This window comes from Crocuta crocuta, unplaced genomic scaffold (genome assembly GCF_008692635.1).
Source record: "Crocuta crocuta isolate KB4526 unplaced genomic scaffold, BGI_CrCroc_1.0 scaffold125, whole genome shotgun sequence".
In the NCBI taxonomy this organism is placed as follows: Eukaryota; Metazoa; Chordata; class Mammalia; order Carnivora; family Hyaenidae; genus Crocuta; species Crocuta crocuta.
The window spans coordinates 2,006,114-2,028,695 of NW_027531143.1; the positions used below are offsets into that span (position 1 = coordinate 2,006,114).

The 22,582-nt window shown below is 41.7% G+C and overlaps 1 protein-coding gene across 2 annotated transcripts in view; it reads left to right on the forward strand.

Annotated features, from left to right (window-relative positions):
* Positions 1–486: 486 nt before the first annotated feature.
* The window catches only part of GIPC2 (GIPC PDZ domain containing family member 2), a 70,671-nt gene continuing 48,575 nt past the window's right edge, over positions 487–22,582 (forward strand). For both annotated transcript variants that reach the window (XM_077771095.1, XM_077771094.1), the window contains exon 1: positions 487–772. In XM_077771095.1, coding sequence (XP_077627221.1) covers positions 533–772 — 240 coding nt within the window. In that variant the 5' untranslated portion in view covers positions 487–532. The remainder of the gene's footprint in view (positions 773–22,582) is intronic.

Below are 22,582 nucleotides of genomic sequence, written 5' to 3' on the forward strand. Positions count from 1 at the left end.
AGGACTATGAATTTAATGCGGTACCAATCTCAAAACTTTCCGTTCCAACTCTGCCCTGCAGGGCGAGAGGCTCAGAGAAAGCCGATGAAGAATGACTTCTACCTAAATCCCTATCCGCAATGGGCCAATCCTGTGTGAGGTCCTACCTCGAATTCGTGAGAAGCACGAGAAAGGCCAGCGTGTTTGTATTCTAAGACGTGTTCTGTAGCTTCAGCATCCCAAGGCTTTCACGGAAATCGAGGCATTTTTTAAAAGGCGGGGAGAGAAGCCAGTACATGCGAGTCAGGAATGGGCCCAACTTGTCCTCTTTCCAGAGGGAAGGGCAGGTGGCCCCTGCGGCCCAGGTGCCTCTCCTCGGGAGGAAGGAAAGGGCCACTGACCCGGCGCGGCCAGGCGGAAGCACCTCTGCCATTGGCCCAGCGGCGGCTGTTACCTGCGCGGAGCCCCGGGGCCTGAGCGCAAAGTCCGCGACATCCAGCCGGGGAGGCGGCGGTCGGCAGCGCAAGTGGTCCCCCGCCCGCGGCCCGGCAAGATGCCCCTGGGGCTGCGGAGAAAGATGAAAAAGAAGTCCAAGGAGGCCGCCCAGCTGGTGAAGGTCGAGCAGGCGGGCGCGAGCGGCAGCAGCCTCCCGGACCCCCCGGTTCCCAGACGCAAGCTGGTTTTCCACACGCAGCTGGCGCACGGCAGCGCCACGGGCCGAGTGGAGGATTTCTCCAGCATCCAGGAGCTCTACGCCAAGATTGCGGAGGTGTTCGAGATCTCGGCGTCGGAGGTAAGGGCCAGGTGCTCGGGCGCAGCCTGGCGCGCGCGCGCGCTCCCGCGCGCCCCCCGCCTCTCCCACGTGCGGCGCCGGCTTCAATCCGCCGTGGCCGGCGGGGCGCTGAGGCGTTGAGGCTGGCGTAATGGAAGGTGCGGCGTGGAGTCCGCCTGCAGCGCCCTGGGGGAGCTGAGAGTGCCTCGCGGGAGGGGGAAGGTGAATCCAGACCCAAGAAAGTCGCGTTCCCCAGGCTCCAGCCCCCAGTCGCTCCCGGGGGCGACTTTTCTTCCTCGTGCAAATGGGTATGCTGTACTCGTGCGGGAGTTAGCCGTTCGGGGCGTGAGCGCCTCCCCAGAGTGGAGTTCCGGCCGGGCAGGCCGACACCCTGCACTGCATCTGGACTTTACTCTCGTTCCTCTGCAGCGGGGCGACGGTCACGCTGAGGATCTCCCAGATTACGGAGGGGAGAGAAAAGTGCTCTCCAGGTGACAGCAAACCGAGGTCTCCTTAGCCCCGCAGATGTCAGCACCAAACACCAGAATTCCTTTGGTGGAGTTCCCAAGATGTTTGTTATACCAAGAGTGGATGAGTGGAGAGAATTATAGCTAACTGCGTGGAGCTACTTAATAAAACTTTCAGAGGGAAAGTCAGCTCTCCACTTTACACCTTAGTTTTGCAAAGGGGCTGCAATTTGCTTTCATTAGAATGACTGCCTGCGTGCCTGTAACTGGAGATCGCTGTGAGTGTGATCCAGAAAACCCTAGTTTCTGTGGCTGTTTATGGGACGACTTTATGTTTTCCTCCCGCAAACTGCAAATGTAAGTCAGCGCAAGAAAATATTTTGTCCACATTTCGAGGAAAAGCACGAGATGTTGCCCTGGACTCCAGGGAGGGCAGAGAGCTGCCTTTGGATTTCTGTTGTTTAATGTTTATCATGTCTGCTCAAGTAAAATTGAGGTCACGGCAAACTTCCAAGGGGAGATGAAAAGAGCGCTTCAAGTATAACCTTTTTTCTTTCAGATTTCCCAGGCCCTGAGGGCAAATCACAAACTCATTTTGTGAATTATTAATATTGACTTAGAACAGTTAAGGACATTTCAATTCAAAGAGCACTTTGACAGGAACATGCCCTTTAAGAAAGGCAGGTGGCAGGTATTTCGTTGGATAGGGAAGGACAGGATTTGGAGACCAATAAGCCTGGATGTGAGTCCAGGTTCTACTACTTACTGGCTATGTGGCCTTGAACAAGTATCAGCCATCTATAAAACAGATGAGAACAGGAATGTCTGGCTGGCTGGATTGGTTGAGCAGGTGACTCTTGATCTCTGGGTTCTGAGTTAAAGCCCCACATTGGGTGTGGAGATTACTTTAAAATCTTAAAAATCAGATCGCATCTACCTTGAAGAGTTGTAAAGACTGGAATTCGGGGACACCTGGGTGGCTCAATTGGTTAAGTGTTGGACTCTTGATTTGGGCTCAGGTAATGATCCTGGGGTCATGAGATCGAGTTCCGAGTTGGGCTTTGTGCTGGCAGCATAGGGCCTGTTTGGGATTCTCGGTCTCTTGACTCCCTCTCTCCTTGCCTCTCTCCGCTCGTGCCTACGTTCTGTCTCTCAAGAATAAATAACATTAAAAAAAATGGAGTTCCTATATAAACCTATCAGGATGGACCTGGTACATGGTACATGGTCCATGTTTAACAAATTGTGACTAATATTACTAATACCTAACAGGTGAGGAGCTGAAGTACAAAGTGATCAGATTTTCGCAAGGTCACATAACAAGAAAAAATCTGGGATGTTATTTAAACTTGGATCTTCTGGTTTCTAAGCTAAGCAAGTTTGTTCGCATACTTAACTGACAACTTTAAATGTTTCTCCTGTATCCAGGGACTCCAGATTTAGTTGCTTTGCATTAATAGCCTTCCTTATCAATATTCAGAGCTCAAGATGCATGACTTTATTTATTCCACTTAATTCTTGAAAAATCTATCATTGCTGCCTCAGAGAAGAAACAGGGTTTTAGGTTCACAAACTTTTCAAAATTAGAATAAATAGTGGACCTGGGTTTACACCCACATGCATGTGTGTGTGTCTCCTAACTCCAAACTCCATGAACCTCTCTTGTTGTGTTGCTTCCCACGTTTCCAGGGTATCTGACAGCTTGGCAGTCATTTTCAGTGTTTTCAGTTTCCAGTGCACTGAATTAGATAAAATTACGAGATAATAAACCTATATCAAAGTTGATATATTTTTCTAGTTCTAAATATATTAGTTTACTTATGTATATAACCGACATTAATGTGAGTTTTCCATTTGGATTAAGAATAGTTAAGTATATCCGGGATAAAATACTGGTCCTCATGGTATAGTATATCCTAAATTATCTCCGCAGTTAATTTTGAAACAAAGTAATGTATTAAAACACATTCTGGTGAGCTCCTATTTCCCACCACATTCCCCACCCCCCAACCCCGCCCCAGCAAGGGGGAATCATATTATAAACTTTTGAGCTGTCAGGGGGAACAAAAGAAAAAATTTCCTCCTTTTAATAGGTTCAATAGACTGTTAACTATGAAGGCCTGCCTTTCCCTAGAGAGGTGGCTATAAGGTTATAAATAGCACTGTATAAAAAATTGAACCTTCTTTAAGGAGGGGGGAAAGGAAGGACTTGGCCTGACCTGATTTCAGGTGTGGCATATTTACTAGGAGTTCATAATGTGCTCATGGCTGTGCTAGGCATGCAAGTCTGCAGTATGGTCATTCCGTGATCACCATAGCACTGGGGTAAGGGTTCTTTTCATTTTATAGTTAAGCTAGGTGAGGCTTTGAGAGGTTAAGTAGCTTGCCCAGAGTCACTGTGCTGGTATTGGGCAGAGCCAGGATTTGAATGCAGGTTTCCTGGTTCGAAGTCCATTACATGGCAGCTATGAGCTCTGGTAACTGCATTCAAATTCCAAATGCAAACCCAGAAGAACTTATTTTTAAACTGAAGGGTCTTGTCATTTAAAGCCTCAGACTCCCCCACAAAAATATTGCCTCAAAAAAAACATGCTTCAGTGAAACTAATTTGGATTTCACCTATTTCAAGGTCTCTGAAGGAGGAAGCTAAGGAAACTATGAATCTAAGCTATGAATCACTTGCAGGGTGCAGTCTGTGATCATTACCTTGAAACAGATGGCCAATTATGCAGAAATCCCTTTCAGCTGATATTTTTTTTTCCCTAAACAACTAAATGAGCAATTCAATAAAAAAAGAAAAGTAAATCTTGCCTAAAAGAGCAGTTCACTTCTGTAAATGCAGGGACACTTTTACAAAAAGTTTAATACCATCTTTTAAAATATTCAGATTCTATAAAGGAGCTGATCATTAAACTCCTGAGCTTCAGTCCTAAAATTTGTTGAAGGGGCATTTTGAATATTTGACTACTGTGATTGTTGAGCAGTACTTTGTTCCATGACCTGTTTCCTTAATTTTCTATTATGTGGAAATATTGTAGAAAAACATAATTTGAACAAGCGTGTAGAGAAATCAATTTTGTACTTAGATGCCTTACATTTCCAGAATCTGAAACCTTAGTTTCCTTACAGATTTCTGAAATAATTCCCTTTGATTTGGTTATATTTCTTCATATATATAATACTAAATCATTGAATGAATGGGCCAAGCAAATCTAACCTCTCTCAGTATGTAAAGCAATCCAGTAAAGCGGTATTCTCGGAAAGATCAGATTTTAATTTCAAGAATTGTGATTTTAATTTCAAGGTTTTTATATGCAACATATAATTATGTTATTTCTCTCAACAAAGCAAACCTTAGGTTTTCACCTGCCGCTTCTCCTCTGTTACTCCATTTCTCTTTTGTAGCAAAACTCAAAAGCTGTTGTCTCCAGTGAGGCACATTCTGTGTTACTTCTATCTGATCAAAACTTTGATAGCTACCCGTCTCACTTAAAGCAAAAACCAAAACCTTATGGGCTACAGGCCCTGTTACCTCTTTAATATCTTTGTTCCTTCTGCAGCAGCCAGTCTGGCTCCCTGGCTGCTCCTTGAACTCTGGAGCCTCAGGGCTGTTGTCCTTACCAGAACCTCTTTCTGCATAATGTCGTTCCTTCTTTAAATCTGCTCAAGTGTCACCTCAGTGAGCCTGGTACTGATCATCCCATTTAAAATGACAGCATCCCTATTCCTTTCCTCACTTAATTTCCCCCCATACTAACATCCTATGTATATTGAACTTGTCTTTTTCTTTTCCTATGTAGTAGAATATAAGCTCCACAAAGGCAAGGATTTTGTGTATTAACTGATATAGCCCCAAAGGGCCTGTAACTCTACCTAAAACATTATTAGAGCTCAAATACTCATTGAATAATAAATCCTCAGTTCTTAAAATCCTGTAGCTTTAGTATGAAATTTTAGTACCAGTTATAATACTGAGATCTTCTGTAGATGTTAATTTTTTCTTACTGCACTGTGAAGAAAGATTAGTTTTCTTTTTTTTTTTTTATGTTTATGTTTTGAGTGAGAGAATACAAGTGGAGGAAGGGCAGAGAGAGAGGGAGACACAGAATCTGAAGCAGGATCCAGGCTCTGAACTCTCAGTGCGGGGCCCGATGCGGGGCTCAAACCATGAGATCGTGACCTGAGCTGAAGTCCGACACTTAACCTACTGAGTCACTGAGGCGCCCCAAGAAAGACTAGCTTTTGATGGAGATAGGAGTGAGGAGCGTCCCTCATATCTTGAAGGTGGAGGGGAATAAGAGGGTGAAGTATGGAAACTGAGAAGCTAAGATTTATTTTTATCTAATTCCTGCATCTCTAAAAATTCCAGAAATTATGAAGTTGGAAACTTTGTTTACAAGCAGAATTGCTTCCTAGCTGAGTTAGTGAAGCTGCCTTGTGAAGCTTCCCACAAATTGCTTCCTTTTTTCAGCTTGCTGGCATCAGCACTGAGCTCTTGTGAAAGTCAATATTCTCTATTAATGTGGCACATCTGGGGAACATGAACTGCACTGCAGACTTTATCATTTCCCAGCAATGCATGTCTTTTTCACAAATGGGAAATCCAGGAAGACTAAAGCAAAATGAGGTTCACTGCGTATAGTCCCTTCCAGGAACTACAAGAAACACATAATGAAGGAATTAGGAATTCAGTGTGAATTTTACCATTGAGGACTATGAAGCAAGTCTAACAGAACTAAAGAGGAGTATAAGAGTGAGAAAAGCAGCCCCTGCTGTCTGGGAGCTGGCCTGACCCTCACAGGTAGGCCTTGGTGTTCTCCTGTCAGGCATAAATGACTTCACAAACTGGGTAAGACCATTCTGTGACTGATGGGTCAAGTAAAATATAAGGCCACTCTGGGGGCGCCTGGCTGGCTTAGTCAGTAGAACATGTGACTCTTGATCTTGGGGTTGTAAATTCAAGCCCTATGTTGCGTGTGGAGGTTACTTAAAGCCACTTAAAATACTGCTCTGTAATCATAAGAAGACTACTGTCATACCTGAACAGAAACCAAAACATGAGCATTTTCCAAACCACAAAAATGACCAGGTGTCCCCCTGCCCGCTAGACCAGGCGACTGATGTAAATGACTGCTGCTCCTTTAGTAATCCTAGCTTTAGCTTTGATAACTTCTCCTACCTTACCGATAGGTTTACTAAAATAGTCCTAGAATTGCCCCACTTCCTGATGGTACCCTATCCAGAGCAAACTCCTCTTTCCTTGGAGCTGCTCCCAAATCCCTTAACAGAGTTCAAATCCTTTCTAGCATCCTCTTATTCAGACCCCTCCATGGTTCCCAAGGCATGCTGTCTCCCTTGATGCAAAGAACAAGAAGCTAGAGGTGAAAAGTCCTGGTGGCCCTTGGTTGGAGGGCATTGACAGCTGTTGTTGCTAGATTATTACAATGCTGAGGCTAAAGAGGCACCCTGAAAATGATTTCCCTGATCCTGCCCATCTTCTATTTTAATATTTTGATGGTCTGATCATACCTATTAGAAACCTTCAGGGCTCCCAGTTATTTCCTGCCCTATTCCTCTCTAGCTGCTATAACCATATCACTGGGGAGCTTATAAACAACGTAAAATCGCTTACAGTTCTAAAGTCTGACCCATGACCACCTTCTGGTGAGGGTCCCTTTTTTAGTTCATTGATGGCACCTTCTTGCTGTGTCCTCCCATGGTGGGAGGGGCTGGTAATCTCTCTGGAACTTCTGATAAGGCACTAATTCTAGTCATAAGGTCTACCCTCAAGGCTTAAGTAACTCCAAAGGCCCTACTACTAATGCCCTTTTTGGGGAGTCACCATTTGAATTTTGGAGGGGAACACAAATATTCAGATGATAGCACTTAAAAAAATAACCCACACCAGCTAAACAGTGTCTTCTCCCGCCTCCTGCTTCAGTCTTGTTCTGTGCTTACTGCCTTAGTCTCTTCTCCTGACCATCCCCTCTGTATTCCAGAATACTTCACTGTTCATTTCTCTATGCTTTCTTGTGTTACCATTTCTGGTAGCTCCCATTCACCTCTCCAGTCTCAACTGTGACCTCCTCCAAGAAGCCTTCCTTGTGAATCTGTCAGTTTAGGTATAATACCCATTATTGCATGATTTTTAACATCTCCATGTCACACTGAATTCAATTTAGTTATTCCTCTTTTCCAGGGCAGCAGCTGAGGGGAGGTGGGCGGAGGGACTTTTCCTATTTTTTTTTAATCTTGTCCCTAGAGTAGCTAGTTTAGCAGCTCCATGAAAGTATGATAAGTAAAAGTAAAAGGTAGATACAGTAAGAGCTGAAGATGTAGATCATGAGACTACATACGTCCTTGAAGCTGTATGGATTTTGTTCTGTAAACAGAGGGAAAAAAACCCTCAAATGTTTTTCAGCACAGAAATGGTCTCTGACTTGTGTTTTATAAAGAAGAAACCCAATTCACCATTCATTTGCTAGGTTTTCCTTATAAATATTTGTTTTGTAAGTTGAATATGATGGTATTTTGTGGAATTGCATAGTACCACCTGATAAGTTCTAAATAAATTACAAGCATCATATGTGCTTACTGTCCCTCATGAGCATCAGCTTTATTTTTTTATGAAAAACTCCAGCAAAACAAAAAAAGGACTTACTTTGAGAAGTGGGAGAATCTAACCAGCAACGTTATAAGAAATTACTACCAAGAGGATAAGAAATAAATAAAACTGTTGATTTTTGTGCTGGAAATCCCCTGAAGTTGGCATGTGAATAACCCTAACTTCTGAACCCCTGGGCAGAGGCCATCACACTCCTAGCCTCTGCTACTTCAGAGGCTAATGGCTGGTTCTTTTGCCTTCCCTCACTCCTTCCCACCACTCCAGCCATCCTGAATGGACATGAAAGACTCTTGGATGCAGATTGCAGGAGATGGAGACACTCAGATTACCTTAGGCAATTTATGTGTATGAACTTGTTTATATGAGGATGTACAGGGAGGTAAAGAAGCTCAGGATAGCCTCTGTAGCTGGGCATTCAGGTTCCATGGACAATTTTAGAATCCTTCATACTGTCCAGGTGAAAGCAGTAGCTTTAGACTTGGGAGAACCAAGAACAAGTCTGTCCTTTACCTTCCCATTTCAATCGGTCTCTCTGTGTCTCTCTGTGTCGGTCGGTGTCTCTGTCCATCTCTCCCCCCCCCCACCGCCCCACTTCTTGACTGATTAATGCCTCTTAGCCTTTTGATTTTTGTGCCTTTAAGGTTCCTATTGCCTCATCTCTGTGTCTTGTTTTGTTTCCTGTCTACCTTCTGTGCCCCATTCTGTCTCAAAATCAGCTTTCCTGAGAGTGAGTCTCTGTGTTGGCAAGTCTGGGTACAGAACAGATGGGACAGGACGCATGAGCGTGTGGATCAGCGGCTCATCTCTGGTGCAGCCTGTAAGGCATGTGTACAAAGGCAGGTGAGCAGGGGTTAAGGAGTCCCATTGGAGAGGATTGTGGGTGTGATAGGTATTTTGAAGACTTCTTTAATTGAGGAAATGGTAGATATCTTCCCTGGCCTGTCCAAAATGTGAAAATAGTTCCAGTTCTCTATGACTTTTATGCATTGTTCTTCCTTCTACCTGGGAATCTTTCCCCTTGTCTTTCTCTGTTAACTCTGTTAATAGGTGATTTGAAGCATATTAAAAATCTTAAGAGTTAACTTGAGCAAAATCGACTGGAATTGAGCAGTGCCAAATCAGAAGTGACTGGGAGTGTTCCAGAGACAGGAGCTAGGGGCAAGGTTTTTATAGAGGAGATATGGAAGCAAAGCAAAGAAAATTTTTGTTTGCATTATTTAGGAAAGCCTAGTTGATGGCTTGTGATTGGCTGTCTGCAGGTTTTGTATTCTTGAGGATTTACAGGCTTAGATCTTGGTTTGGTTACATGGGCTGCTGAGGTATTAGAACCACCTCAGTCTAAAAGCTTCCTTATTTAATTAAAGCACTTTTACTTAGGAGTGCATACCCGGAGCTCCCTCCCCCATCCCCACCACAAGGTTCTTTGCTTCTTAGCTTCCATAACTCTTACAAACTGAATGATAACTGTTGATTTACTGCCTGTCTTTGCTATAAGATTGAGAGCTGCTCCAGGGAGGGACTAGCAGTATGCAGTAATTTCTTTTTCATTTTTAACTTATGGAAAATTTAAATACATGTGAAAGAAAATAGTGTAATACCCCCCAGGTGTTTAGCTTCAACAGTAATCAACACTTGCCAATATTTTTTAATCCCCCCAAAAAATTTAAATATAGAGACGCCTGTATGGCTCAGTTGGTTGAGACTGACTTCAGCCAGTCAGTTATGATCTCACGGTTCATGAATTCCAGCCCTGTGTTGGGGTCTGTGCTGACAGCTCAGAGCCTGGAGCCTACTTAAAATTCTGTGTCTCCCTCTCTTTCAGCCCCTCCCCTACTTGTGCGCATGGGAGTGTGTGTGCTTGTCTGCACACTCTCTCTCAAAAAATAAACCTTAAAAAATGTTTTTAAATGTAGGACAAATAGATAAAAGCACATAAAACAAACCTACAACTTAATGGTTAAGTTGAACATCCTTGTTATTACCACACTCCTTTCAGAAGATAGTCTTTGTCAGCCAATCCAGAACCTTCCATATATCCCCCTCCCATCAGTCTACCATGAGCATCCACTATCCTGACTTTTATGGTAATTAATCCCTTTTTTTTTTAAGTTGTTTTTTTTTTTTAATCACCTAAATTGCTTTCCTAAATACCATAATCTGATTTTGGCAGTTTTTAAATGTCTTTTGAATTTCTTTTAATGTATGGGTTCCTTCCATTTTCTCCCCTCTTCCAGTGTATTTGTTGAAGAAGCTAGATAATTTATCCTGTATAGTTTTTTAGTATGTATCTTGCTGGTTGCATCCTGTAGTTCTTCTTATCATTGTATTTCTTGTAAATTGATGTGTTTTAAGGCTTAAGCAGATGAGATCTGACCTCCCCTTCCTTCACATGAGACCATATCAAAATCAAAAGTATAGTTAAAAGTTTTACTGGTTGAAGTAATGGAATCCACGGGGAAAATGGGCAAATTTTTACCTTTTAGGATGGTTTCAGTATTTCTCCTGGACTAGAATCCAGCTCATTTTGAAAAGCCCCTTCTGTATTGTTTCTGTTGTCTGTACAGTGAAACAATGGTGTCTTCCTACAACCTTTTGAATACATGGCTAGAACTATTTGGGGGCCCTTTATCCCAAATAAAGGGATATTTATATACTTGGCAGAGTCACATGGACTCCTTCCTACATTGGAATGCCAGCAGAATTTTAATTTTTCAAGAGCTATCACTGGGGAGATCTTTCTTCCTGTTGTATGTATAGAGAACCAAGTATTTGGGAAATGGTGGTTTCCCTTTAAAAAGAAATGTGTATCCTATAAAAACCTATTTTTGTTTTGTAAGTATTTGTAAGTATTACGAATTTATAGCAAGAGAGTAGTTATAATTTTAAATAGAAGATACACATATGAGGCCTGGTCAGTCTTTGTTAGAAGGCTTTTTGATTATTGACTTTGTGCCGGTCACTGCTCTAAATCTTCAGATGCATCGGAGCGAAAGCAGAACCACAGTCCCTGCCTTCTGGAACTCATGTTCTAGTCCCCCTGCCTAGGAGATGGCTCTTCTTCTTCTTCTTTCTTCTTTCTTCTTTTTCTTCTTCTTCTTCTTCTTCTTCTTCTTCTTCATTTTGAGAGACCGTGTGAGTGGGATGGTGGGGGACGTGAGGTGGGGAGAGAATCCCAAGCAGGCTCCATGCTGCCAGCTGCAGAGCCCAACATGGGGCTTGAATTCCTAAACAGTGAGATCATGACCCAAGCTGAAACCACAAGTTGGTCATTTAACCGACTGAGCCACCCAGGCACCCCTGAGATGGATACTTCTTGAGTCCGTGACCAGCACCAGCCAGACTGACTACACTGGGCATTTGTTGGTCTGTTCTGAGCTCTTATAGAGTTCTTTTTTACATCCATATTTCTTGCATTTTAAGAAAAAGGGACCTAAAAGCTCTGCTAGGCAAGAAGAAAACATAAGCATGTATATACCTTTTTCTGGACAACTCTCAGTGCAGTTATGCCTAACTCCTCTGTGCCTATCCTTAAACTCCCCCCTGTCTAGAAGCATTGAATGACCATAGAGCTCAGTGTTTGGGACCGCCACTTATCTTTGAGACTTTGGGCAGGTTACTGGCTGCTTGGTTTCAGTTCCTCATCTGTAAAATGGTGTTGACAGGAGCCACCATAAGAGACTGTTAAGTGTAAATGAAGTAACTTATGTAAACCTATAGATCAATGCCAGGTACTTAGCAAATGTCTTATAATTCTGGAGTTGAGTGGGACTTTATTGTAATCCAACTTTTTAACTTGTTTACCTACCAAATGAACTTGTGCCTGATTACTCTTAACCAATTTTTGCCAAAGGAGTCCATCTGAGCACTATGAGTCCAGTATTGTAGTTGATGTTGGGAACATAAAGGTGAGAAATATTTATCCCCTTCCTCGAGTTCAATTCAAAGGCTAGAAACTTAACTAGTTTCTGGTTAAGCTACAATATTCCTAAAATGTGTATAAGGAATATCAATCTCTTGAAATATTATAGAAAAGGTCTTCAGTTATCAAATAACTTTGGGGAAATGTATTTTATAGACTCATAACTACATATTAAAGGCTCTAAGAAGTCTACTAAGCATTTAAACAGCTTGGTATGTCTCATTCCCTATGTTTATTTGACTGTGGAACTTTCCCCTTTTTTTTCCCTGCCTAGTACTCCTTAGACCAATATTCCAAGTTACATACTTAAAAACAAAATAAAGCAAACATACTTTAAAAAAAAAACAAACTTACATATTTTAAAAAAGCTATTTAGAAGTTGCTGTATTCAGTGATAAAAAGATTGTCTACGATGATGATCTAGTTAATGCTTATCTTTTATTTCATTCTGAAAAACTCTGCCACATAGTTTCCATTTCATTATTGGCCTCTGCTGATGTTTTTGCTCTTCTATTTACTTTGCTATTCAACTTTGGGCAGGCTCTTCCATCTCCTTGGGCTTCAGTTTCTTCATATGTAATATGGGCTGGGTAGATGAGACCAGTGATTCCCAAACCCAGTTGCATCTCAGAATCACCTGGAGACCTTTAAAAGAACCAGGGTTTCTGGGCCCCACACTTGTAGATTTGGGCTAGGGCCTGAATATTGTGAATTTTAAGTTTCCTTTATATCCCTGGCCTGCCATCTATTATTGATAGATGGGTGTTTGGGAACCACTGGGTTAAATAAGGAGATCCAAAGTATTTTTCAACCTGAATGTTTCTCCAGAGTTTGTGGACACAATTAAAAATGAATGTCATCTCTATGTACAAGGTATTAAAATACATAGAGGTTACTAAGTGCCTATCTCATGGAGCTTACAATGTATAGGTGTGGTTTTAACAAGGCAAATGAAGATAAGTATCATATGCTGATAATACAAGGTGGAAAATGAAGAATGTTGCCAGTAAAAGAGATAGGCTGATGGGGATATGGCAGGCAGAGATCAAAGAAAGGTGAATTGGAATCTGGTTGGGAAAGTTATGGCAGAGCCCTGAAGTATTAAGTCACGTGTATGTTTACTGCTCAGCGTATATACCTAGCATGTAATTTTGATTCCACAAATATAAAACTATAGCTACAAGGGAAAGTTGTAGTAATGAAACAAAATAAGACCTCAAGCCAGAGGCACTTTTTTTTTTTTTACATTTCTAAAATGCTAAACAGACAGCAAAAGTTCTCTCTGCTTTGCAAGTGGATGGATGAATTATAGAGACCCTAGTATATTTAAATGATCATTGAGGGGGTGCCTGGGTGGCTCAGTCAGTTAAGCCTCTGACTTTGGCTCAGGTCATGATCTCACAGTTAGTGGGTTTCAGCCCCACGTTGGGCTCTGTGCTGACAGCTCAGAGCCTGGAGTCTGCTTCCAATTCTGTGTCTCCTCTCTCTCTGCCCCTCCCCTGCTATCGCTCTCTCTCTCTCTCAAAAATAAACATTAAAAATATTAAACATAAAAATTTTTCACAAAAAAATTAAACACAAAAATTCTTTGGATTTACTTGTAGCTCTTTTATAAAAATGATAATTTAGAGATCATTTCCTTCTTATTAAAAAGTTCTGGACAGGGAGTATAAGACAGAAATGCTAATAATAGTGCTCCCTGTCAATCAGATGAATTAAAAATGAAGTGTTTTGAACTCTGTTTTGGAAAACAGAATTCCATGTATGTTTCAGTAAGATACAGTAATAAAAACTTGGAATAAAGTTTTGTTAAGTTAGGGTATATTTTTCTGCTTTTCTGACCTCAAGTATATTGCTTGGAAATTGGGGATGGTAATACCACACAAGTTCTTTTGTTGTTGCCTCAAAACTGGATATAAGCAGGACAGTTATAATTAACCTGTGCAATCTATTCCTAATCCAGTGTGTCTAGTTCTGTGACCTCCTCTTAGTATTAATAGTTCCATCCTACCTCTCAGGTGGTCCTCTTCCCATCCACCTGTCGGCTCTCAGTTAAGAGTATCCATATGTTAAGGAAAGTGGTTTCTCTTAATTTTGTTTCATTCATCTACTGAATCTACTAGCAGAAATTATTGTCTATGAAGCAGAAGTCCATAGTGGAGCTACAGAGTAAATGATGTTATATGAAATCAGGTTTTAATTTATTGAAAAATAATATACGCACAAAAACTAGAAGAAGGTCACCCAGAACCATAGTTCCGTAGTCCTCTTCCCCAGAAGCATCTGTTGTGGCCACTTTCTTGACCATCCTTCCAGAAAAATAATCTCTGAATTTATAAGTATGTATGAAAATATGTGCTTTTCTGTGACTATAAACCTCTCCTCCTTTCACTTTTCTTTTAAACATACTCTATATCTGTTCTGTACAGCTGGTAGTAACAGAGGCAAGGGTGTATACCTAAGGAGATTCAGGCCTGTGAATGGCAGTCACTGGGGTTTTCGCAGTGTCCCAGAGGGCTGCCAGAGTGTCCTTCATGCTGGGAGAGCTGATACTGTGTCTTTAATGGTAATGGGCCCATTTAAAATAACTTCTAAGAAGTCTCTGCCTTCTGAAAAGGTTTCCTCTGCTTTCTTTGCTTCCCTGTACCTCCTTAGAAATCTCCATCTTCTGGGGCGCCTGGGTGGCTTAGTTGGTTAAGCGTCCGACTTTCGCTTAGGTCATGATCTCACGGTTCGTGGGCTCGAGCCCCGCGTCGGGCTCTGTGCTGACTGCCAGCTCGGAGCCTGGAGCCTGTTTCAGAGTCTGTGACTCCCTCTCTCTCTGACCCTCCCCTACTCATGCTGTCTCTCTCCTAGAAATAAATAAAACGTTAAAAAAAAAATTAAAAAAAAAAATCTCCATCTTCATCACCTGAGGTGACAAAAGATGTTTTTTAAAACTAAAGATAGAAGTAACTAACAAATACCTTTGGGCTACATACTTGCTGAAATAGACAACAGAGGTTGGCCAACTGAGGGTGGATGACTGTCCTTGCTTCTCTGGATTGGGATCTAAAATTTGGCTTTCCTTACTCATCTTAGAAACCCCAGCCCTGGTGTTATGGGTGTGCTGAGTATTCGGAGGTTTTGATACTTAAAATGCAGACTAGGAAGTTGAAACTTAGGCGTGACTAACAGCAGGGAGGTCTTGTGGCTGCTATAGATAAGTGAAAAGCAAGAAGACCTTTGACCTTGTCAGTGATAGATTATTTGTTTTTAGAAATCTATGACCATCAGGGCGCCTGGGTGGCTCAGTTGGTTAAGCAACTGACTTGATCTCCTCTCAAGTCTGGAAGCCCCTTCTTGGACTCTATGCTGGGTGTGGAACCTACTTTAAAAAAAAAAACAAAAAAAACCAGGGGCGCCTTTGTGGCTCAGTCGGTTGAGCGTCCAACTTTGGCTCAGGTCATGGTCTCGCAGTTTGTGGGTTCGAGCCCCACATCAGGCTCTGTGCTGACAGCTAGCTCAGCGCCTGGAGCCTGTTTCAGAGTCTGTGCCTCCCTCTCTCTCTAATTCTCCCCTGCTCACGCTGTCTCTATCTCTCTCTCAAAAATAAAACAAAAAACAAAAAACAAAATGTATGACTGTCTGTAAGTACTGGCTAAGAAGCTCAAAAACTCAAGCATTCAGAAAGTCTATTTTCTATTCTTTTAAAAAAAAATCTTCATGGAGATAATCAAAGCATGTGTAGAGGAATAGTTTTAACTTTTTTTTTTTACTATTATTTTATTAAGTCAACTCTACCCCCAACATGGGGCTTGAACTCCTGACCCCTGAGATTGAGTTGCATGTTCTACTGACTGAACCTGAAAGGATATAACAGTGATAAGTTTGAGGAAATGATAATTCTATATTCATTCTTGAAACCACTCATATATCTACATAGTGCATTAATATAATAGTGGTTTCTGTGCTTGGCATTAACATTATGTCCTTCATGTTCCAGGGCTAGAATCTGAATTTCACCTTTTTTTTTTTTTAATGTTTATTTCTCGGAGAGAGAGAGAGACAGCGTGAGCAGGGGAGGGTCAGAGAGAGAGGGAGTTACAGACACTGAAACAGGCTCCAGGCTCTGAGCTGGCAATCAGCACAGAGCCCGACGCGGGGCTCAAACCCACGAACCGCGAGATCATGACCTAAGCGAAAGTCGGATGCTTGACCGACTAAGCCACCCAGGCACCCCTCTTAATCTCACCTCTTGAAGCTTTTCACATTTGATACTAGGAGTGTGTTCTGGGTGTGATTAGATATTAGCTGATGGTCATGATCCCTGTTACTCCCTTCTTCTATATTCTTTATACTTTCTCTTTCCTATCTTAATTTTCTTGCCTTTATGTAAAGGTGAGTGGGGAAAGGGAAACCTATCTTGAGAACTAAGAAGAAGGGAATTCTTATAGTTTATTTATTTTGAGGGAGGGGGGAAGAGTGGATAGAGGGAGAGAGGAAAAATTCACTGACAGTGCAGAGCCAGACACGGGGCTTGAACTCCCTGATCTGTGAGATCATAACCTGAGCTGAAACCAAGAGCTGGATGCTCAACCAAGAAGGGAACTGTTGAATACCTACCCTTACCACTTAACCTATGCTGTCCTATCTGAAATGGCAGGTTTCTGCCCAAAGCCCCAGAAAGGACTACTGTCTGTAGGTGAGGCAACTAGAGCTCAGAGTGAAAGTAAATTATTCAAGTCATTCAGTCTAAAGGGACGTCATTTACTGTAAGTTTATCCCGGCCCAAAGTCCAGGCCTTTTCTTTCACACGAGTGGTTCCTAGCCTTATCAGGCCCAAAGTAATAGCACGTTGACTATCCTGAAATAAAAATTTAAACAATATTATCTACCTATACACACTTCAAAAAATATATTTAAGGAATAGGGTAGGTGCACATTAAGTCTTATTAAGTCTCCTAGGATCTTATTGATTAAGCGTCTGACTTTTTAAAATTTATTGTCAAGTTAGCTAACATACAGTGTATACATTGTGCTCTTGGTTTCAGCGGTAGATTCCCTAGATTCATCATTTACATACAACACCCAGTGCTCATCCCAAAAAGCATCTGGCTTTTAAAACTTTTTTTAAAGTTTATTTTTGAGAGCGAGAGCAAACACAGGGGAGGGGCAGAGAGGGGGAGACAGAATCCAAAGCAGACTCCAGGCTTTGAGTGGTCAGCACAGATCCTGATGTAGAGCTCAAACCCACAAACAATGAGATCATGACTTAAGCCAAAGTCGGATGCTCAACTGAGCCACCCAGGCACTCTGCATCAGACTCTTGATTTCAGCTCAGGTCATGATCTTTTGTTGTAAGATTGAGCCCCATGTCAGACTCCACATTCAGCACGAAGATTGTCCCTCTGCCCCTCTTGTGTGTGTGCTCTATCTTAAAAAAAAAAAAAAAAAAAAAGACTCTGGAACTAGAGGGGTAAACTGGGACCTGGAATCCACCTAGTTCTAACCCAATTGCCTACTAGAAAAGGAGAAAGAAAAATATGAGAAAGTGTCATACATTTTCAAATGAAACACCAACAACATATAAGCCAGTTTCCTGGGCATTAAGGAAGTTTGTGAAATTGGGCATTAGGGAAGGAGGTGGGAAGAGGATAGCATGGTTATAAAAATAGAAGCAGATAATGAGGGCGCAGTGTCAGCACCAAGCCTGCAGCCAGGAGACACTGGTACTCCTCGTCCTGGCTCCTGCTTGGTGACACATTTCTGGGAGTTGAAGATGGAACCCTGGTAGCCTGCCAACTTCTTCAGGAAGCCTCCTGACATTACTGAGTTCTTCTCCCCTCTTTAACTGTTCTGCCTGCTCCCGTCCCAGGAATTTTATAGTCCGGAATGTCAGTAATGTTGGCAAGCAGAGGGTGGGAAGAAGCTGCTTAGAGCTGGGAGTAGGAGCTAGTAATAAACAACTCTGAGCAAAGGGGAGAGTCTTCCATCCAGCGCTGTGCCTAAGTGTGTCTGAGTGTGTGACATAATTCTCTTCTTGGCAGCTCCTTTCTACCTCATCCAGTCTCTCTTCTTGGGGTTCTCTATCCCTGGAGTGGGAGATGGTTCAGAATTGAGCAACTTGAGTCTAGAAAAATCTTCACACACACTCCAGATTCAGGGCTTGTGTCACACTAACTCTACCAATAGGTGTCTCTCTGCTCTCCCTGCCCTCCCCCTCCCCCGATGCTTTTCAAACTTGCCAATGAGCAATTTAAGTATCTAAGGTCAGTTGGTTGTCTTCCACCAATCCTTCCGTCTAGCGAACATTGTAGTACATTTTCCTCTGTCACCTCTCAACCTGTTGGCTTGTACCTTTCCCTAATGTATTTTCAGGTGTCCACCGTTTGGGTGGTTTTTAAATACTACATGCTTGTAGATGCTTCATCGGAAGGGTTGTAAGTCTGTTATATGGGCTAATATGAACACAGTGTATTCTGGCAAACATACTTTAAAATTTTGATTAGGGGCCTTTTGGGGGGATATAATGGTCACATTTTTACAAATTTGGATAAATTATTTTGTAAACTGGGATGTTCAATCATAAATCTTTTTATTATAATTTCTAATACTTCACAAACTACCCTACTACCCTGATCTCAGATTCAAAATATCTCCTTGTTATAGTGTCTTTGCCTTTTTATGTTCTTTTCCATTTCAAGTGTCAAATATGAGGAGTCTTTTAAGAAGATAAGTAGGTTTAGAAAGCTGGAAAATTTGAGACTGCACCTGACCAGGGGAATAGCAGTGATTTATGATGTCTTTAAATTTGGCACATAACCTTGCGGCATTATTAGATTTGGATAAAATTTTGACTGGAAGAATATTTTGGAAGAGGATGATATATATATAGCCGTACACATCTGATTTATCTTACTTGGTTTAGTGTTTCTGTAATGTCCACAAAGGCCAGACTAAAACCTATCCCTATTCTTTTAACCTTATCTTTCAAGAATTGCTTTGGATACATAGTTGGTTATGGATACAGTTTCTTTCTTAGATACATAGTTGCTTTGGTTAGCTTTCATTAGCAGAAGAAAATGTTCTTTTGGTCACTGTGGGTAGTCATTTGGCTGATTAACAACTATAAATCTGCTTTTCTTTGGATAAAATTATTTTTGTCCTGTTATTTTGCTCACTAAAAAAGTGGTTGTACTGAAGAAGGAAGAGTACAAAGGATGATTCACCTTTTATTTAAGACTTGCCACTGCTGACCCAGGGCAGCTAATTTAGAAGTGAATCATTTATAGAAAGTTCTACACAGTTCGAGGCAGGCCTTTGTACAATATCCTCATGAAGGTCTAAATAGAGCATACAGTATCAGGTTTCTAAATATCTGTCTTGTTGCCAATTTTATCCTTTGCAAACTGTGAAACTTGTTTCTGGATGACTGTGGTCATTGACAAGGTGAAGGCAGAGGCACTATGTATATTTTAGAAACACATCTTAGAAATTTGGTACATATATTATACTGAAAAAATAAGAGGCTTGAGATTTTAAATGACTGTGTATAATACAAAGAAAGAAATGCAACTAGTTAAACTAGTTTTAAAATTACTTAACTAGAAGAAATGATTTTAAAATTACAGTAAACTCAGGGCACCTAGATGGCTCAGTCAGTTAAGCGTTTGACTCTTGATTTTGGCTCAGGTCATGATCTCATGGGAGGTAGTTTTGAGCCCTGCATTTGGCTCTGTGGTGGAGCCTGCTTGGGATTCTCTCTCTACCCCTCCTTGCCCTCCCGCCCTCCCTCCCCTTCCCCTCTCTCTTTCAAAATAAATAAACTTTAAAAAAATTATAGTAAATCAAACAATGTGTTAATATTTTGATATTTACTAATCATATAATGTTTGATTTGTAAAATCAATTACAAATAGCTCCTTTTTGCAGATTTCTAACTCCTTTTAGGAAGGAGTGGTTTATTAGAAAAACAGTATTTGGCTCTATACAGAGCAAAAAATGTATAGTTTTTTCCTGTATTTTTTTGTTAAATGTTTTATTTATTTCTAGGAGAGAGAGAGAGAGAGACAGCGTGAGCAGGGGAGGGTCAGAGAGAAAGGGAGTCACAGACTGAAACAGGCTCCAGGCTCTGAGCTGGCAGTCAGCACAGAGCCTGACGCGGGGCCCGAACCCACGAACTGCGAGATCATGACCTAAGCAAAAGTCGGACGCTTAACCGACTAAGCCACCCAGGCACCCCATTTTTTCCTGTATTTTAAATTCAAAGCTGAGGGGCACCTGGGTGTCTCAGTCAGTTGAATGTCTGACTTTTGATATTGGCTCAGGTCATGATCTTGTGATGTCATGGGATTGAGCGCCATGTCCGGCTCTGTGCTGAGTGTGGAGCCTGCTTGGGATTCTCTCTTTCCCCTCTGCCCCTCTCCCCTGTTCGCACGTGCACATGTTCTCTTTCTCTCTCTCAAAAGAAATGAACATTAAAAAAAAAAATTCAAAGGTGAGTTTGGTTACAGCACAACTATAGTACCATGGGTCAGAAAAAGCCTAGAGGTTTGAATTCCCATTTTGATTGTCATTCATTAGCTATGTGACCTTCGATATATCACCTAATGAGTCTGAACTGGTTTTCTCCTTGTCCAGGGCCTAGTTTTGACTGCCCTCAGGACCTGACTCACAGGGATTAGTTGAGCTAATGCCTTAGGAAGTAATCAGTAACTTAGGTGTCTCTCTGTGTGGGTATTAGATGTCAAGAGAGGTAACATTGCAGGGAAAAGAACTTGGGGTTGGACATCCAGGGTTGGAATCTCATGTACACTAAATACTACTGATGTGACCCTAAATAACCCATTTTATCACTCTGAGCCTTTTCTTTATGTTTTGGAGATACATACCTGAAATATTATATGTAAATTATAAATTTCAGTATTTAGATTCAGTATTCAGTATTATAGATTTCAGTATTTGTATATATAACAAAATGACCATCACGATCACCGTCAACATCCATCAACACAAATAGTTATAATTTCTTATGATGAGGACTTTTAAGATCTTTCTTAGCAACTTTCAAATCTACAATAAAGTATTAACTACAGGTGTATATCACATTCCTAGGACTTGTTTATAACTAGAAGTTTGCACCTTTTGACCACATTCACCTATTTTGTCCACCATGCTCTCCTGCTTCTGGGAAGCACCAGTCTGTTCTGTATCCTAGATGTTTTTTGTTTGTTTGTTTGTTTTTAGATTTCACCTATAAGTGATATCGTACAGTATTTCTTTCTCCATCAGATTTCTTAGTAGAGTATAATGTCCTTAGGTGTATTCATATTGTTGCAAGTAGTGCCATTTCTAGCCTTTATCTTTTAGTTTGTTAAAAGAGGGAGAAGGTAGTATCTCTCACTTAGAATTGCTGTAGGGATTAAAGGAGGTAATATGTGAAAGTACCTGGTAGACATAATGTTTCTTGGACCTTTACTTTGATTTTATTTTTCCATTCTTCGAGACCTATCTCCTCCCTTCCTTCACTGTGCCCCTACTTGACTGGAAGTGGGAGCCAGTATTCAAACTGTGTACAGCTAATATTGATGACTGTAATTGAAGAATTATTTGAGTTTTAGAAGTTATCTGACACATTTATCACATGACCTATTTTGGGGGAACTGACCCTGAGAGCTTTGTGGAAGACTTTTGAAAAAGAATATTGTCACTGGCTTGGCTAACGCTACTCCCTTCTATTCAAGCACTCAAAGTAAGTGGGTAATCTGCCCCCCCCCGTAATTATTTTGTTCTTGGTTTCACATTGTATATATGTATGTATTCAGAAAGTGTGTGTGTGAGTGGGGGAGGGGGAGAGAGAATCCCAGGCAGGCTCTGCACTGTTGGAGCCTGAAGTGGGTCTTGATCTCCTGAACCATAGTATCCATGACCTGAGCCAAAACCAAGAATTAGATGCTTAACTGACTGAGACACCCAGACACCCCTATATATATATTCTTTTAATGTTTATTTTTGAGAGTGAGAGCGCGCGTGCAATCGGGGGGCAGGCAGAGAGAGAGGGAGAGAAAATCCCAAACAGGCTCTGCACTGTCAGCACCGAGCCTGATGCAGGGCTCGATCCCACAAACTGTGAGATCATGGCCTGAAATGAAACCAAGAGTTGGATACCTAACTGAGTAAGCCGCTAAGGAACCCCTCAGGTTGTTTACAATTCCTACTACTTAAAAACATTTCTTAAAATGTTTATTTTTGAGAGACAGAGTGTGAGCAGGGGAGGAAGAGAGAGAGAGAGAGAGAGAGAATCCGAAGCAGGCTCTAGGCTCTGAGCTGTCAGCACAGAGCCCAACGGGGGGAGGGCCTCAAGATCATGACCTGAGCCGAAGTCAGACACCTAACCTTACTAAGCCACCCAGGTGGCCCTAATTCCTGCTTTTTTTAAGGGCAGTTAATCAGATAGAGTAAAAACCATCTTTTATTGAGGAAAAAGTGTTTGAGACTTAGATAATGTGGATAGCCCAGATAAAAAAAACATAGTCATCAACAAAGGAAACAATCCAAGCAGTGTTCGTATGTGTAAAGATAAAGTATGAACTCCTGATGAAAGTATAGTTTAGTTGGGGTGCCTGGCTTGGCCCAGTTGGTAGAGCATGCAAATCTTGATCGCTGAGTTACGAGTTCAAGCTCCATTTTCAGTGTAGAGATTATTTAAGGAAATCTTTTATTTTTTATTTATTTATTTTTTAATGTTTTATTTATTTCTAGGAGAGAGAGACAGCGTGAGCAGGGGAGGGTCAGAGAGAGAGGGAGTCACAGACTGAAACAGGCTCCAGGCTCTGAGC